This window comes from Rhinoderma darwinii, chromosome 3 (assembly GCF_050947455.1).
Source record: "Rhinoderma darwinii isolate aRhiDar2 chromosome 3, aRhiDar2.hap1, whole genome shotgun sequence".
In the NCBI taxonomy this organism is placed as follows: domain Eukaryota; kingdom Metazoa; phylum Chordata; class Amphibia; order Anura; family Rhinodermatidae; genus Rhinoderma; species Rhinoderma darwinii.
In genome coordinates, this window is record NC_134689.1 from 298,645,547 (window position 1) to 298,664,123 (window position 18,577).

An 18,577-nucleotide genomic window follows, 5' to 3' on the forward strand; every position below is an offset into this window, starting at 1 on the left:
TGGCCCTATGCACAGGACCGCAAAAACGTAGGACAAGTCTTTATTTGCAGCTTCACTAAACTGGTAAAATATTTTTTTTTGTATCGGATCCATGAATCCTAATGAAACAGAGATGCACAACAAAGGTTTTTTGCAAATGGACCGCAACGGCTTAGTGGATTTGCGGCCCGCAAAACCACTACGGTTGTGTGCATGAGGCCTTATGCTGCTGTAACGCTGTGATCGGCGGGTACCAGCAGCACAGCAGTGTCCATGTTTGACAGTAGCTATGAGGACCTGAACCAATGACCAATCATGTCCTAATGAGGGAACTCGGAACAGACTGTTACTAAAGAAAGTCAAATATAATAATAAATAAGTAAAAGTGTATACAATTAGAACAAAATAATAAAAAAAAATGAAAGAAATTTAGAAAGCCCCCTTACCCTCAATAAAGTGCTTACCTCTCCAAACTCACATGCACAATTTTAGATCTCCTGCATGACATAAAATAATTTTGCATGGGCATCAGGTGCTCAAGCATTCAAACGTCACATTCCTGTCACGCAGGATGTAAGTTACCGCAAATAATAACCACAAGACACCAGATTTTGCCCGTTCTACATTTCTTCTTTTGCGCATTCACTAAAAAAACATTCTGTGGTTGGATGATTATCATCTATGTACAGAGGCTGCATCTAATGTTAAGGAATTGAGATACATGTAAAACTAAAATAGGGTTTTTGTTCTCGGCGCTATAGCGATGTCATGCGTTAAACAATGTACACATATATGGCATCTTAATGCACAGAGAATTGGGGGATTCCTTTTTGGGGTAGAAATTATAGAATGAACAAACTTCCAACATTTTTCCCTAAATAAGGCTTACAAAATAAAATTATATGAGCTACCATATTAAATAATAGTAAACCGTATGTATTCAGCAAAAAAAAAGAAAAAAACATTTGGAGGTAAACGAAGAAATAAAATGTAAAAAATCACCTTTAGAATACAGCATTCCAAAATGTGAAAGTTTGCTCTGGGCGTCAAGTCCCAAACATTTTTTTCATATCTGGACAATCCCTTTAACTATAGAAGCGGGATGCTTTGGTCTGCTGTGTGCCATGTCATACATAAAGCATTTCTAGACCATGGACAGCATTTCTATACTATAGATAGACAATTATGCAATGCTCCTCACTATATACATTCGGGTCCAGAAGTATTTGGAAAGTGACACAATTTTCATAATTTAATTAACCGTTTAGGAATTGCAGCTATTTTTTTTACATAATCCCTCCATTTTCACAGGCTTAAAAATAAGACGACAACTGACTGATAAGCAGTTTCATTGCCAGTGTGACTTGTTCCCTTTTAATTTCATGAGAAATGATGGAGATAAAAGGTCTGGAGTTGACTCCAAGACTTGAATTTGCATTTGGTAGTTCATGGGAACTCTTAATATGTGGTCCAAACAGGTGTCAATGCAAGTGAAGAAGAAACCAACCTATAGATAAACAGCAGAAACTTTAGAGGCCAAATCAACAATTCGGACGTTCTCAAAAAAATGGAATTCACTGGAGAGTTCTGCAACACCAAAATCCCTGGAAGGCAACTAGAGTGGATGATCACAGAATAATTTTCTTGATAAAGAAAAAACCCCTACAACATGTAGCCAAATCAAGAACACTCTACAGGAGGTAGACGTACGGTATAGTCGATAAAGTCTGCAATCAAGAGACGTCTTCATCAATGTAAATACAGAGGGTTTATCTTAGGATCCAAACCACTGGTAACACTTAAGAACAGAAAGTCCAGATTAGACTGTGCTAGAAAAGATCTAAAAAAAAGCCGCCCAGTTCTGGAACAAAATTCTGGGCACAGATTAAACCAAGATTAATTTGTACCAGAATGATGGGAAGAGAACTGTATGAAGAAGGAAAGTCTCATGATCTGAAACATACCACATCATCTGTCACACATGGTGGTAGCATTGTTATGGCACGGGCATGGATTGCTGCCAGTGGAACATTGATGATGTAACTGCGGACATAAGTAGCAGGATGATTTCTGAAGTGCATAAAGCGAGACTTTCTGTTCAAATTTAGTCAAATGCTGCAAAACTGATAGGGCGGCACTAATCTGATTTGAGCCTGCGAAACTTGAGGGACTATGTAAAAAATGGTTGTATTTTGTAAATGGTTATTGGTTAATGCAATATTTTTATTAAACCCATCAAATTAAAGCTGGAAGTCTACACTTCAATCTCATCTTCATTGCTTTGTTTTAAATCCATTGTGGTGGTGTTCAGAGACTAAATCATGAAAATTGTGTCACTGTCCAAACATAAGTGACCAGGAACCAATCACTTCTTGCCGATGCCCTGGCTTGGAAATCCACTCTTAGAAGGAACCCCTGACGTCACTATCCTTATATGGACAGTGACGTCAGGGGCTACTCCTGGAGCGGAATCCCCTGCCAGAGCGTTGTTGAAGCTCTGGCCGGGGATTCCGCTTCTAGATGGATCCCCTAATGTCACTGTCCATATATGGACAGTGATGTCAGGGGCTTCCCCTGGAGCAAAATCCCCTTCCAGATAGTTGCCGACGCTGTGGCTAGGGGGAGTGCCAATTGTGCTATCTACAGGGGGGTATCGCTATCTACGGAGGGGGGGGGTGGCACTAATTACATGTGCACTGTGGCATTATATGGGGGACTATCTGCAGGGGACACTGTGGTACTATCTACATGGGCACTGTGTGTGGCACTATCTACATGGGCACTAGCACTTTATATGTGGGCACTGGCACTAGGGGCATTATACAGTATGGGTTAGCTATGGGGCATTATACTGTATAGGGGTGGCTATGGGAGAATTATGCTATATGGGGGCAGTATGCTGTATCGGGCAGCTATGGGGGCATTATACTATACAGGGGCATCTGTGTGGGCATTATACTGTATGAGGCAGCTATGGGGCATTATGCTGTATAAGCATTATACAGCATGGGGGCATCTGTGTGGGCATTATACTGTATTGGAGCATCTGTGTGGGCATTATGCTTTATGTGGGCATCTGTGAGGGCATTATACTTCATGGAGGCATCTGTGAGGCCATTATAGTGTATGGGGGCATCTGTGTTGGCTTTATACTGTATAGGTGCATCTATGGGGGCATTATACTATATGGTGGCAGCTGTGGGGACATTATACTGTATGGTGGCAGCTAGAGGGCATTATACTATGTGGGGGAGCTATTTGGCATTATACTGTGTGGGAGGAACTATAGGAGCATGATACTTTGTGGGCTGAACCGGGTGTATATAAGCAGGGATTGGGCGGGATTAGAGGCGTGGCTTAAAAGCTACACGCGCCGCATCGGTTGTCAATCTTTGTGATACTTGAAAGTTGGAAGGTATGAGAATAAACAATGCTTGGGCCCCTTAAAGAGGCTCTGTCACCAGATTATAAATCCCTATCTCCTACATAATCTGATCGGCACTGTAATGTAGATAACAACAGTGGTTTTTATTTTGAAAAACAATAATTTTTGATAAAGTTATAAACAATTTTCGATTTATGCTAATTCGTTTCTTAATAGACAACTGGGCGAGTTTTTACTGTTTACCAAGAAGTTGTGAAGAGAAGTTTATGACGCTGACCAATCAGCGTCATACACTTCTCATTGTTCCAGCCCAGCTTCTTTCACTGCACAATCACGCTGTAACAATGAGAAGTGTATGGCGCTGTGTAACGTCTATGGCCACGGTCCGTCGTTCGGCCGTTAACCTCGACGGCCGTGGCCATGGACATCTTACCTCGCTGCAGCATTGTCCTCCTGTGAGGCGCCGGCACTCACTTCCGGACTTCGAGTGTCTCCGGCGGGCGAGTGCGCCCGCGCGTGCACCGCCTTAAAGGGCCAGTGCGCGCATTTTTGCAGGAAGTCTGCAATCTTGCACAGGATGCCCTGGGATATAAAAAGGGCTCTGCCCTCTTGCTCTTTGCCAGAGCATTGTTTGTTTCCCATAGTTTGTCGTGCTTATGGTCTCCCAGTGTCTTCCAGTTTCCCGGTGTACCTTGTTCCTATATCCTGTTTCCGTGCTACCCAGTTCTAGTGCCGTGCTGTGCTATTGCCGTGCTGTGCTACAGTCTACGCTTGATTTACTACGCCTCACCTGACGTCTTCCCGCCGCTGGTCCTGGACGTGCCTGCCTCGTTACTGCCTACGATTGCCTCATGTACCCTCGCTGAACTATTTGAACTCTGTACTTACCTGTTTGGCCAGCTGCCATTCCGCTACGCGGTACGGCCCAGTGGGTCCACACCCCGCATCGTGACACGCTGATTGGTCACTGATTGGTCAGCTTCATACACTTCTCTTCACAACGCCCAGTTGGTCAAAAGTAAAAACACGCCCAGTTGTCTATTAAGAAACTAATTAGCATAAATCTAAAATTGCTCATAACTAGCCCAAAAATGATAAATAAAAACCACTGTTGTTATCTACATTACAGCGCCAATCAGATTATGTAGGAGATAGGGCACTTATAATCTGGTGACAGAGCCTCTTTAAGCCTTAGGGCCCAGGTGTGACTGTACCTCTGCACTCCCTATTGTTATGACTCCGACTGTGTGTGCCCCAGCTGCCAAAGGACCTTGTTTTGAGAAGAATAAGCCAATTTATGTTATCCAATCAGTGATTGACATGAAGGAAGTGGGGTATGGTAGATGAACCTTACCAATATTTCAATCAAATACATTCATCAAAAATTTTATTTTACAATAACCTTTGTTTCATGTCAATTTGAAAACATAAGTGTATGAGTAATATCGTACAGTGCACATGGAAAATGATGTGTAATATGTACTTGTATGCATCAGATCAAATATTCTGTCTACGTCACCTTGCATAACTAATCTAATCATGAAATTGTTATTCTGTCTTAGTATTTGCTGCACCCAGAATCTGTCTCCTATAGGTGCCACTGCCTAGCTATATCTTTTTTCACTTTCCTTTGCATGCTGGTATTCCACAATATAACGTAATGTCTGATTATATTGTCATGGTACCATGCAGCAGGATGTTCATACACTTATCTGCTGGATAATGACTCACCATTATCTGTATTACTCAGACCCACTGAGCTCAGAGGAAGAAGAGGAGATTTGTGAGCATCGAATCAAATGTCTGAATAACCTGGCAGCCACCCAGCTGAAGCTTCATCACTATGATGACGTCATTAATTCCTGCAATGCGGTCCTAGAGATGGATATAGACAACGCAAAGGCACTTTATAGAAAAGGCAAGGTAATGTCACCTTACCCTTTTACATATGACTAAGATAAACACTACAAAGTAATGTTTTCTAGCTCCATAATTCATTTCAAGTCTGTTTGAGCTTTGGGAAAGTACATTTCAACCTGTTCTCAAGAGTCTTAATTACAAAAATAATCTGTGACTGTTGTTTCAATTATTTTTAAAATAATTTGCTTTCACTAATGACTGTTATATGTTAGGTTTAATTTACTATGCTGTGACGCTGATATATGACACTATAGGTCATTCAACATTAAAATGTTTCCCCATTGCATTTGAACAGAATATGCATTGAGTTCACATCCAAATATGTCAGAGCCAGAGCAAGCGAATGAGTATGTTGTATTCTACCAAACAGATCCTAACATATTGCTGTTAATGGAATTATAATTGTTTGCAGTGGGAGTGATCCAAATATAGTCCAAGGCCATTTTAAGTCCCTAATGGTTACCCTGAGTTCCCATGAGCAAGGTAGTCTAAGACAAATTGGACACATCTCAAAGTATGGACATTAGTCTCAGTTGCCAATTGTTTGTGTCCACATCAGGTCCTATCAGAAAGAGGCGACTATGAAGAAGCCATGTCTATCCTTAAACAAGCACTTAAGTTGGAGCCTACAACAAAGGTAAGCTATAGGATATGAAATAAAACAGAATCTTAGACATGATTGTTCCCCAGGAGATGCAAGATGGGCTTAATTTTTTTAGCACTGTAAAAAAACAAAAACAACAGTCACGTTATAGTCATATTACAGCAAAAGATCTATATTTATTGTATATCTATCTTGATTGTATACTCAATACAAGGGCATATATACCATAGAGGTAACCCATGCACCTGCTATGGAGCCCCTGCAGAAGGGGCCCATTCTAGTTTGGTCTCATTCCTATTTTAATGGGTGGTGAGAATTTGCACAGCTATGTGGTCTTCATAGGTGCTGCAATGTTATCAAACAAGGTACAAAATGTACTCAATTCATGAAAATAGGATGGAGTCAAAAGGGCCTCCTGTGTTGGGTAATTAGGAGTGTGTCGATGTCAGCAGAACATGGAAGGGGCCTAATTTCTATCTTTGCTAAAGCGCCACAAGTCAAGTATACACTCTTTTTTAAATAATTCCACAGCATTTTTGTGGTATATCTTGTATTTACAGGCTTTTATGATAATAACCATACTGTTTCTTGCTCTAGTGCTGGCTATGTGTATTAAATAATACATTCATATCATTTTTACAAATAATTATTATCCATTTACATAGTACGTACACCTTCCTTAGTGTTGTGCAGGGTAAAGATAACATACATTATAACACTAGGTAATTATTTCACTTAAGGTAACATAAGATATGATACAAAGAAGATCCTGTAATTCAGATGGATGCCGAGTAGATTGTGGGCAGGAGTTCAGTCAGTACTGCAGAATAAAGTTTATTCTGCAGTACTTTCTGAACACTGTCCAGGTCACCATGGAGCCATACATGTCGACGCATTGCTACTATAGCAAAGGAGCTTGGGAAAGGAACGGGCTCCCCTGCTGTAGCATCAGCGAACATTACCCATCTCCATAGAAGCCTGCACCGCATCACTGAATGTGACGTGGAATGAAAGGTGAGTTTTTATATTTTCCCCCCTATTTGGTAAGCTTTTAGAGTCATTATGAGCAAGCACTATTTATGGGGGCACTGTGGGGAAGCACTTTTACTACTGAGGGCACTATGAGGGGCATTATTACTAATGGGGGCACCCTGTGGGAGCACTGTTACTACTGGGGACACTCTGGGAAAACAATATTATTAGGGGCCTCTATTACTAATGGGGGCACTTTGGGCTAGCATTATTATTATTGGGGGCCACTTTTACTAATGGGGGCACTCTGTGGGACTATTATTACTAATGTGGGCCCTATGGGTGAGAACTGTTATTAATGGGGGGCACTCTGCTTCCCACAATTATTTTTGGAAGCACTGCTTGAGCACTACTATTGTCAGCACTATCTACTTGTCAAAATTATTTTTTGGGTTACTTAGTGGGCATTATTACTGTCAGGGGCACTATTTGCTGCACAAGTTATTTTTGTGGGTACTATGAGTGGTACCAATTACTGTAGGGGGTACTAGTATATACAATGGTACTATCTGTATGTTTCTGCAGTACAGTATTTTAGGGCCCTGGGCAGCACTGCATGTACATTATTTGGGGTAGCAGCCGGGTTACACAGTTAGCGGGCACCAGGATGGGGAGTATGCGTTGAAAAGGTAGAGAAGAAGATGGAAAAGTGAGGAAGCTAAGATGTCCAGCAAGCTGCCGAGACGAGTAGTGGCCGGAAAAAGCATTTATGGCCGTCTGGGCCTGAAGATGAACAAAGCTTAACAAAAAATAGAAAAAGACTCTAGTAGTTGGTGGGTAAAAAACTTAGAATATATAGAGAAATTGCCAGAGGCAATACAAACCAGTTTTTTTCCCAACTACTTGCCTCCTAGTAGAATAGTAAAATTGTAAAAAATACCTTTATTTAAATCAAGTACGGACAAACAACATAGAATTTAAAACCACAATCTGTGCTGACCAGTAATAGTATCAAATTTCCTATGCCATGCAAGAGATAAGAATGACCCAATGCAAATGATAAGCACTGAGTAACAGTGCTAGCTGTAGTCAATAGTATAGATCAGCTATAACTAAGTAAAGGTAATAACTATGGTTAATAGTAAAGGTCAACTGTTAACATTGCTCTAAAATAGGATTAATATAGCCCCCCCGACATGTTTCACTGCAAATGCAGCGTCCTCAGGGGTTTTGGGGAATATAATGGCACGCTCCAAACAAAACAACCTCTTTATTATCTACCACTTCGATTAAGCTAGGTGTGTAGTTACATGTAACCAATCTCATCTATCCCTTGCCAAGAAATCTCCTTCCCTCATGACAGACTTAGCATATGGCCAATAGAGGGCTAGCATGGAATTGCCAATGGCATGGAAACGCCCACATCTGCACATTAATGCCGGAGACACACTCCGAGACTAAGTTACAAAAACCACTGCTACTGGGTATGTCAAAAGACTTAGAAAAAAATCATCAAAAAGATAGTGCGAGAATATGTAAAATAATATTATTGAATGATATACTGTCTTTCACAAGACCACAACCTCTTTTATGTATTGGATGTCATTAGTATCCCTTTCTCCTTATCCCTCTAGCTATTGTCATACTTCAGACTTAAAGAGGCTCTGTCACCACATTATAAGTGGCCTATATTGTACATAATGTGATGGGCGCTGTAATGTAGATTACAGCAGTGTTTTTTATTTAGAAAAACGATAATTTTTGACAGAGTCATGACCTATATTAGCTTTATGCTAATGAGTTTCTCACCGGACAACTGGGTGTGTTTTACTATATGGCCAAGTGGGCATTGTGGAGATAAGTGTATGACGCTGACCAATCAGTGACCAATCAGCGTCATACACTTCTCTCCATTCATTTACACAGCACATTGCGATATAGCTATATTGCTATGTGCAGCCACATACACAAACACTAACGTTACTGCAGTGTCCTGACAGTGAATATACATTACCGCCAGCCAGGACGTGATGTCTATTCAGAATCCTGACACTTCGCTAACGTTTCTATGAGATTTACAGCAGGGCAAGCGTAATCTCGTTTTAAATGACAGTTTACAGCGTAATCTCGCGAGGTTACGCTTGCCTTGCGGTAAATCTCACAGAAACATTAGCGAAGTGTCAGAATTCTGAATAGACATCACGTCCTGGCTGGAGGTAATGTCAGGACACTGCAGTAACGTTAGTGTTTGTGTATGTGGCTGCACATAGCGATATGTGCTGTGTAAATGAATGGGGAGAAGTGTATGATGCTGATTGGTCACTGATTGGTCAGCGTCATACACTTCTCTGCACAACGCCCACTTGGCCAAAAAGTAAAACACTCCCACTTGTCTATTAAGAAAGTTATTAACATAAATCTAAACTCCATTTTTCTAAATAAAAAACACTGCTGTAATCTACATTACAGTGCCGATCACATTATGTACAAGATAAAATGTGGTAACAGAGCCTCTTTAATTATGATCTGTGAGTTGTTATAGATTTAATATTTTATTGTTGGGAGGGCTATATTAATCCTATTTTAGAGCAATGTTAACAGCTGACCTTTACTATTGACCATAGTTATTACCTTTACTTAGTGATAGCTGATCTATACTATTGACTACAGCTAGCACTTTTACTCAGTGCTCATGGCATAGGAACATTGATACTACTACTGGTTGGCACACATTGTAGTTTTAAATTCTATGTTGTTTGTCCCTACTTGATTTCAATAAAGGTATTTTTTACAAATTAATTATTCTACTAGGTAGCAAGTAGTTTGGAAAAAAAACAGGTTTCTATTGCCTCTGGCAATTTCACTATATATTTGAAGATGAAGAAAGAGACAAATTCTCCATTCAGAGAAGACGTCACCTGTGAGTCACTTGATGTAATTGTTGTGTATTTTGCCCGTGACTGCGTCTGATCAGTGCTTTATTCTCTTGTATGTTCTGTAGCACTAATTTCAAGTTAAAAACTAATATCCATCCTGGGACCTTTTCTTTTAAGACCCTTTCACACCATTCCCACCATGGTTCTGTCACATCTTGGTACCAAGTAGATCTGTAACACAGGCCTAAGAAAACCTCAGTTGCGATGGTGAAAATCTGTCCTTTGAACGAGTTTTGCTTTCTGCCCATCATGCATTCAGAAGGCGGATGTGTCCACACTGTGTCAAATGCATGGAGCTGAATGCTGCATCCAGTTTCTTCTCTCCCAGCAGAATCGATCACAGAAAGTACTTGCAGAGCACGGCCGGCCTTAGGGGTGTAAGACCTGTGCGTTCACACAGTGCGCATCAGCTCCCCCTACAAACATTTACCTAGCTCCCGAGGTTGGAGACCACCAGGGGAACACTTAGGGTAATAGAGACCCCACCCATGAACAATTTATAAGCCAAGTGAATTAATGTAGTTCTTTCAGCTGCCAATAAGGGAAGCTCACTGCACATGGATTTTTTTCTAGAGTACAATGGTAGCTGTACTAATTTCTATGCAGTGAGCTCCATCTAGTGAAGGTTACAGGCATACAGAATTCTATCATGTAACCTTATTACCATGCAAAGGAAAGTAGGGTATTTGGAGCTCTGCATCAGAGAAACAGATCTCTCACTCCTATATAGAATTTTCGACCTAATTAGATTAAGTAGAATGAAAATATGGGTACATTTTACTGCCTCAAACCATCTCCATTAATCCCAGCACCATCCCAAGCGATCAGGAATGCTTGCTATTAATCAGGGTAACTAACCGTCTGTAAATTCCTGGACTTTATGTATGGAGCTGTTATTTGATTAGTCTATGTTTGTATTATTTAAGCATTGTATTGCTGTATTTACTTAGGTATTGTGTGGCACTGTGGAAATGTACAGTATATAATTTTTGCAGTGTAAGTTGGAGACAGCACTGTTCAGCATTGTGATTAAGGAAACTGTATGAATGTGCCCACGTACTGCATGGCACTTATAATTAGGTACTATATGGTTAATTGCACACTATATGACGGTATACCATAGGGGTCAGGTGTGCCAACATATGGTGTTGCACAGGGCACCATCTAATGTAAGACTGGCTCTGCTGCAGAGTAAGCAAACAGCTGCTGTCCTAGAATGAAAGTGCTATGTGCTCCCCTAGCATCAGGGCAGGAAGCTACATACACCAGCTGGCAATAGACTGCTGTATGTAGAATTACGGGAGACTGTCGGAGGTGAGTACATGGGGAGAGAGGCAGGGGGGAACCTTTGCTTTTGATTAATAGGAAGAAGGGGATATTGAGAGGCTTGCTGTGTCCAAAGGAATGGGGTGGATTGGGAGAGGCATGCTGTGACTATTAGGCAGAGAAGGGGGGCTGATGGAGACTTGATGTGACTATTGGTCGGGAGGAAGAGGGCTGAAGGAAGCTTGCTGTGAGTACTGGGAGAGTTGCTGGGCAAACTTGCTGTGACTACTGGGTGGGTAGGGGCCTGAAGGAAACTACCTGTGACCAATGGGATGGAGGGGAACTAGGGGTGCATCCAATGAAAACTCGGAGGGGAGGGTGGGCTGGAGGCTTGCTGTGACTACTTAGAAATAGCTGGAGGGGCTTTCTGGGACTACTGGTGGGGAGGCGGAGGGCTGAAGGAAGCTTGTTGTAAATACTGGAAGGGGTGCTGGGGGGGTTGCTGTGACTACTGGGTGGGGACGGGGCTGAAGGAAACTTGTTGTAACCAGTGTGATGAAAGAGAACTGAGAGATGCATAATGTGACTACTAGGAGGGAAGGGTGGGCTGGAAGAGGCTTATTGTGACTACTGGAAGGGGGCTACAGGAGGCTTGCTGTGATTACTGGGAGAGGAGGCCGGGCTTGCTGCTAAATGATTTCTGTACATGGTCATCTAAGAGGAGGCTTGAAGTTAATGTTTACTGAGGAAGAGAGGCTGCTGTAACTAATATAAGGGGGGCTGGGGCATGCTTGCTGTGACTACTGGTCGGGAGGAGGAGGGCTAAAGGAAGCTTGTGACTATTGGGAGAGGAAACACATCAGTCTTGCTGTGACTACTGTGAGAGGAGGGGGTTTGCTGTTAAATAATTACTGGGGAGGGTCCTCTAAATGGAGGCATTATGTTAATGTTTAGTGGGGGAGGTGGGCTGCGGTAATTACTGGGGAAAGGTGGCTGCTGAGACCAATGGCTGGGAAATTCAGTTGCTGTGAGTACTGGGAAAGTATTGAGGGCTATTGTGACTACTGAGGAAGTGAGGGACTGCTGTGACTACTGAAGAAGTGGGGGAGGGCTGCTGTGGCTCCTGGGAAAGTGGGGGCATGAAGCACAATTTGTACTATTAGAGGGAAGGGGGCACTGTTGCAACTATTAAGAGAAGCTTTAGTCTGACCACTGGAGGGGGCAAAGCCTTAAAGGGAATGTGTTGCTAGAATTTTTTATTTTTTTTTCAGTTAAACAGTTAGTGTATACGTGATTACACATTGTTTTAATTTTTTTATTTTTTTCACAAGTCAGGAAATATTATGAATTAGTTTATAATTTATAACATTTCCTTGTGCTGGTCACTAGAGTGCAGATCTGTCTGTGGAAGCTATCAAGTCTTTGCTGGCTCCTAACTTTTGGAGCTGGTCCCTAAACCTAGTAGAGAATTGTCCAGGTTTGTTGTAATATGATATTTATGGGACAAATGCTACTTGCAGCCTATAGGATGTTCTGACACAACCTAATTTTCTTGCTTTTTTCACTATGTTTCGCCATTGCTTCTTCTGGGGACATTTTTCACTATGTGATAGTATCAGACGATCTTTCTTTGTACATTGCCAGATGTGTGAAAACTGGGTGAAACTGTAGTCATATGACCAAATAGACTAAATGTTCCTTATGAAAGATTCCTATCTAATGTCTATGGCTAGTTTAGGACTAGAGACATGATACATATTCTGTTTGGTCTCCTACTTTGCCGTGCTACAGATCTGCAATAACAGGACTTGCTGTTCTGACGCCTGATGTCTTCCTCTGTGTAATGCAGTAATTCATATGTTGGCTTCTCCATTCCTTTAATCTTATAACACCAGCTATTGTTTTGCATAAGAATATATTAAATCAAGGACAATCACAGATGTTTTCCTGAGTCTCACTCCCAGCTAGTGGGTCTAGTTTTCCATTTCATTTGTGAAGGAGAGCATTTTGGCTGATAAGCTTGTTCAGGCATTCCTTTATCATGGGGATAGTAATTCACACTTGATGGAAAATAAAACAGCAAGATATTACTGATAGTTTCCACTGTATCTGAAAAGAATATAATAGTTATACAGTGAGGTAACCTAAATGGAATTTACCTCATCATTCTTCTGCAGATTAATGCTCTTAGGATCAACATGTCAGTATTCAGCACTGTACGCTAAGCCCCATGATTATAGTAGGTGCATGAGAGTTGTTTTTAGGGTTAGGAACACTATCCTTAGGATAGGCCATCAATATTTCATCGTGGGGGTCCGATTTCTGGAACCTCCGTGGAACAATAAAATGAAGGGGCTGGGCCCGTTCCTTTGCCTGTTGACACAGGCACAGTCAAGGTTTCTCCGTGTTTTTTTTTAAAGAAACAGTTCAAGGAAATTTGCTTACAACTTCTTCAGTGTACAAAAACACATTCACAATTCTTTAACATCCAGGCGCTACGGTTTTTATTGCACAAAAACGCAACCTGAAAACTGCTGCAAAAGGCAAATTCTGAACTTGTGTTTCCCTTGATTAATTGATCACATTCCATATAAGTACAATAATCCCTGTAGCGACATCTTCCAAAAGCATGATAAACCTGCTCTGATGAAGTGTATTGTAATATAAATGGGTGTTACATTTCTTTGTTATGTACTTTCATCACTTTGAACCCAAGACAGGTCTATGAGAATAGGGTGACCTATCAATATGACCCGATTCACCTTAATATAATGAGAAATAGCAGGAAGAGGGCAATGTTGAAAGAAAATCCTCTATTCTAATTGGACATTTGTAGTAATTACGCTTTTTGGCATATGACCACACACGTGATAAAATGGCATCTACTTATGAGAAAATAAGGCTATGTCTCTGGAGTGTCTGCAAACAAGCATATGGGTGGCACAATGGTGAGTACGGCCCATGTTTGCTTGAAGTGCTCCAGTTTCATCCTAAACTCTACAATCTAATAGATTATTTAGCCTCCCAGGGAATTGACCCTGAGATGGTAAAATTAGATTGTGAGACCCGTGTAAAGACACTCTCTAATCAGTACTGCTACTCTGGGTTCACACCATATTTGTGGCCTACATCAGAAGTATATGCAAATTGTATCCAGACATTTTTTGGGAAATTCTCACTATATGCCCCAAAGTTTTTTGGGGAAACGCAGAGTTAGTCTCTGTTCACATCATGCTGGGGCTATATGTTGGGTGTATTCTCCAATGTGTACCTTCGATGTATGCCCATCTGTAGCCATACAATGGCATACATCACCCATTAGTGAAGGCGCATAACACCCCGATAACGTGATGTGAATATAGTCTTACAAGCATGCCTTTCTTGTGACACACTTTGGAATAAATTAGTAGTGTGGGTGACCATTTTCAGTGTTGTCCTATATGTGCCTAGAGTGTAAGTATTGGGTTATGTGTAATGATAAAGCTATGTTGGATAGATTTACACACATGCACGTGTAGTTAACCAGAGGCGCCTAGGACAGTGTTTGGTTTATATGAATATTTGGAACAACTTACTGTAGTAGTATGTTATGCAAGGGTATAAAAATGTTCATAACTAAGGCTGGGTTCACACGAGCGGGGCCGCCATCAGGGGGGTATTAGGGGTACTTCTGTAAGGGGCCCGGCCAGTGGCCCGCGGCATGAGGGGGCCCGTGTCGCCCACCGGCACGGGCCCCCCCCCATGGCCGGAGGCTCCGCTAGCAGCTGCTATGGCTGCTACAGCACGACGCCACTGAAAGCGTTGTTCCTACAAAAGACATGCATCCCCTATCCACAGATTGCTGGGACGCCCAGCGATAAGGAGAACGGGGGACCGAAAGTCCCCCGAAGTTCTCCATGACAAACCTCGGACTTCCGGGGTCTGTCTGCAGCTCCATAGAAATGACTTGCACACCGGTCGCGCTTGTGCGCATGCGTGACCAGCGCTCCTTTCATTTTTATTGAACTGTGCAGACGCCGGAAGTCCAAGGTTTGACTTTCAGTCCCCCGTAATCCTTATCGTGTATCCCCTATCCTGTGGATAGGGGATGCATCTCTTTTGTAGGACAAACTATAGGCCGTTTTTTTTGGGGGGTCTATATGGCGTTATCTACAGGGGGGGCCGGATGGTCGTTATCTACAGGGGGGGAGTTCTGTATGGTGTTATTTACAGGGGGGTCTGTTTGGCGTTATCTACAGGGGGGTCTGTATGGCGTTATCTACGGGGGGTCTGTATGGTGTTATCTACAGGGGGACTCGGTATGGCGTTATCTACAGGGGGTCTGTATGGCGTTATCTACAGGGGGGGCTGTATGGTGTTATCTACAGGGAGGCTGTATGGCGTTATCTACAGGGGGGGCTGTATGGTGTTATCTACAGGGAGGCTGTATGGCGTTATCTACAGGGGGGGCTGTATGGTGTTATCTACAGGGAGGCTGTATGCCGTTATCTACAGGGGGGTCTGTATGGCATTATCTACAGGGGGCTGTATGGCGTTATCTACAGGGGGCTGTATTGCGTTATCTGCAGGGGGGATTTGGGGCTGTAAGATGTTATCATCTACAGGGGGGCTGTAAGGCGTTATCTGCAGGGGGCTATGTATGGTGTTATCTATAGGGGGCGCTGTGTGGTGGGATCTATAGGGAGGCACTATCTACAAGGGGGGGGGTTGTGTGATACCCAGCGGAGGGGGGGCCCAGTCAAAAGTTTGCTATGGGCCCAGTCTTTCCTAGTTACGCCCCTGGCCCTAGGTGTGATTTACCGAAGTCAAACTTGTTTCATGGCATGTGGACCTGCCCACTTATAAAACCATGCTAGAAGGACATTATATCGTTAATAAAGGATACATGGGACATAACATTGGAAAACTGCCCGTTGCCTTTATTATTCAATTAATTCTCAGAATCTTGTCCTGGCCCTTTGGCACTTCATGCCCTGTTACTTGTAGCCAAGAGGTGTGTACTTACACAGTGGCTTACATCTGAAATACCGTCTATCAATGAAGTTTTGGTACAAATGAAGAGATATATTTTAATGGATAGATTGGAAACGGAGAGGGTAGCAGAAATGCAGTCTACAAAATTTCTTGGGGGTGGGGGGGGAGTACTTTGGGTATGGTTAAGTTGTATTTTTTATGATAAAATCTTTGTACTTTATTTATAAGGCATAGGTATAATCTTTTGATACGTGACCCTAATGTGGGGTGCAATTATTGTATTATGCCCAGTCAAAGTGTATATATTGTGGAAATATACGGTTTGTTTTTCTATTTTCTTGCAAGTCAAATAAAAAAAATATTTAATAAAAAACAACAGTACTCTCCTATTATGATATGGACATTCTGGTTTTAGGCTAGAAAACTAAACTATGACTAACACAATGAATAAGGCTAACAGGAAGATTTTTTTTCCTTTAAGGCAATCCATGCAGAGCTTTCCAAGCTGGTAAGGAGACAAAAAGGACAGCCTGAAGTCACCAAATCCCTGGTGAGAACTAAACCCAAAGCTCATCTTAAGCTTAGAGATGACTTAAATCCGCTTACACGTCACAGCACAAAACAGAGGGTAAGTTCTGTCTCCCATGTAATACATCACCTTTCTATTAATGTTATATTCTTCTATTTGCATACTTTTGTTGTACTTGTGTGGTTCTTCCATGACCAAGGGTCACTGAGGAGTTTTAGAATAATGCATTCTAAATGTGAATATATTGTTCTTTTTTTTTGGTAGGCCGCCCTATTTTTGTTTTTATTTTTTGTGTGACAGATTGACCTTTTCCTATAGTACCCAAATAAAACCAATATCCCTATAGAGGTATAAGTGCGGATCTCCCATTTGACATGTATGCAACATTTATCGTGTGTGGGCAAATTGTACACGCATGGAATATACACGCATGTACAGAAAAGATTTCGTTAACAAAAGCAGGGGACGGGGCTGCACTTATAAAAACGGAGGGCAAAGGTTCTTTCTTGTAGGTTTGTGTGGGAAACCTCCATTCTGCTTATTGTGGGCCCATTTTGTATGAGTGCATGGCATTGTGAATAGTGCACCTGTTTTATGCAGGATGCACAATGAAAGTATAAATGAACAGCAAGATGTGTATGATTTTTTGTTATTTTTTTTACTTTAGAATTTTTCTCTCTTATAAGAAGACTGTCTATTTCTGAATTCTTGAACACAGATGATTTTTTTATACTGTGGGTGAATGTGGTTTGTTAAAACCCCTTCTATTAACATTGTACTGTACTTTATTGCGGATTTTCGGTGCAGATTCTGCAATTGGAACTCGGCAACGGGTTTTATACTGTATGGTGGCAGCTAAAGTGGCATTATACTGTATGTGGGCAGCTATGGGGGCATTATACTGAATGTGGGAGCATCTGTGTGGCCAATATACTGTATGGGTACAGCTATGAGGGCATTATACTGTATAGAGGCAGCTATGGGGGGCATAATTCTGTATTGGACATCTATGGGGCATTATACTGTGTGGGGGAATTTGTGTGGGCATTGTTCTGTATGGGGCATCTGTGTGGGCATTATACTGTATAGGGGCATCTGTGTTGGCTTTATACTGTATGAAGGGCGTAACTAGGAAAGACTGGGCCCCGTAGCAAACTCTTGTCTGGGCCCCCCAGGTACCACACACAGCCCCCCTTATAGATGGTGCCCCCTGTAGATTGTGCCATACAGCCCCCCTGTAGACAGTGCTATACAGCGCCGCCTGTAGTCAGTGTCACACCCCACTTGTAGATAGCGCCTCCAATCTCCCCCTTAGTAGATAGTGCCATACAGCCCCCCTGTAGATATCACCATAAAGCCCCCCTGTATATGGCGCCATACAGCTCCCCCTGTATATGGTGCCACACAGCCCCCCTCCTTTGTATATAGTGCCACACAGCCCCCCCCCTAGTAGATAGTGCCACACACAGACCCCTGTAGATTGCGCCACACACAGCCTGCTGTAGATAGAGCCACAGCCCTCCCCCTTGTAAATAGTGCCATTCAGTCCCCCTAGTATAGTGCCACACAGCCCCGCTTAATAGTGCAACACAGCCCCTTGTATATAGTGCCACACAGCTCCCCCATGTGTATAGTGCCACACAGCTCCCCCTTGTGTATAGTGCCACACAGCCCCCCCTTGTATATAGTGCCACACAGCCCCCCAAGTAGTACAAGGCAATGGCGCATCCGAGAAAGTTGTATCAGCCAGGGGGATGTCAATCAAACATGGAAAGGTGGATTTGGAGGCAGGACTATGTGACTCTTCAGCATAGCGGCACCGCCCCATGACCGTTTAACGAGTATCTAGCATATAATGTGCGCTGTTTAAAAAGTTGATTTTATAGATTTTGCTGAATCTGAAAAAAACATACTGTTTTTTTGTTTGTAAATATTGTTAGATCATGTATTAATGCATGGTGGCGGTTCAAGTCGTTAAAACTACCAGACAGGTTTCCATTAAAAATACAAAT

The 18,577-nt window shown here is 42.3% G+C and overlaps 1 protein-coding gene across 1 annotated transcript in view; it reads left to right on the top strand.

Annotated features, from left to right (window-relative positions):
* LOC142748128 (peptidyl-prolyl cis-trans isomerase FKBP8-like) overlaps positions 1–18,577 on the top strand; it is a 60,267-nt gene that overhangs the window by 35,833 nt on the left and 5,857 nt on the right. Inside the window, exons 5-7 of the mRNA XM_075855256.1 lie at positions 5,115–5,287; positions 5,844–5,921; positions 16,518–16,664. Of these exons, the coding sequence (XP_075711371.1) occupies positions 5,115–5,287; positions 5,844–5,921; positions 16,518–16,664 (398 nt within the window). The remainder of the gene's footprint in view (positions 1–5,114; positions 5,288–5,843; positions 5,922–16,517; positions 16,665–18,577) is intronic.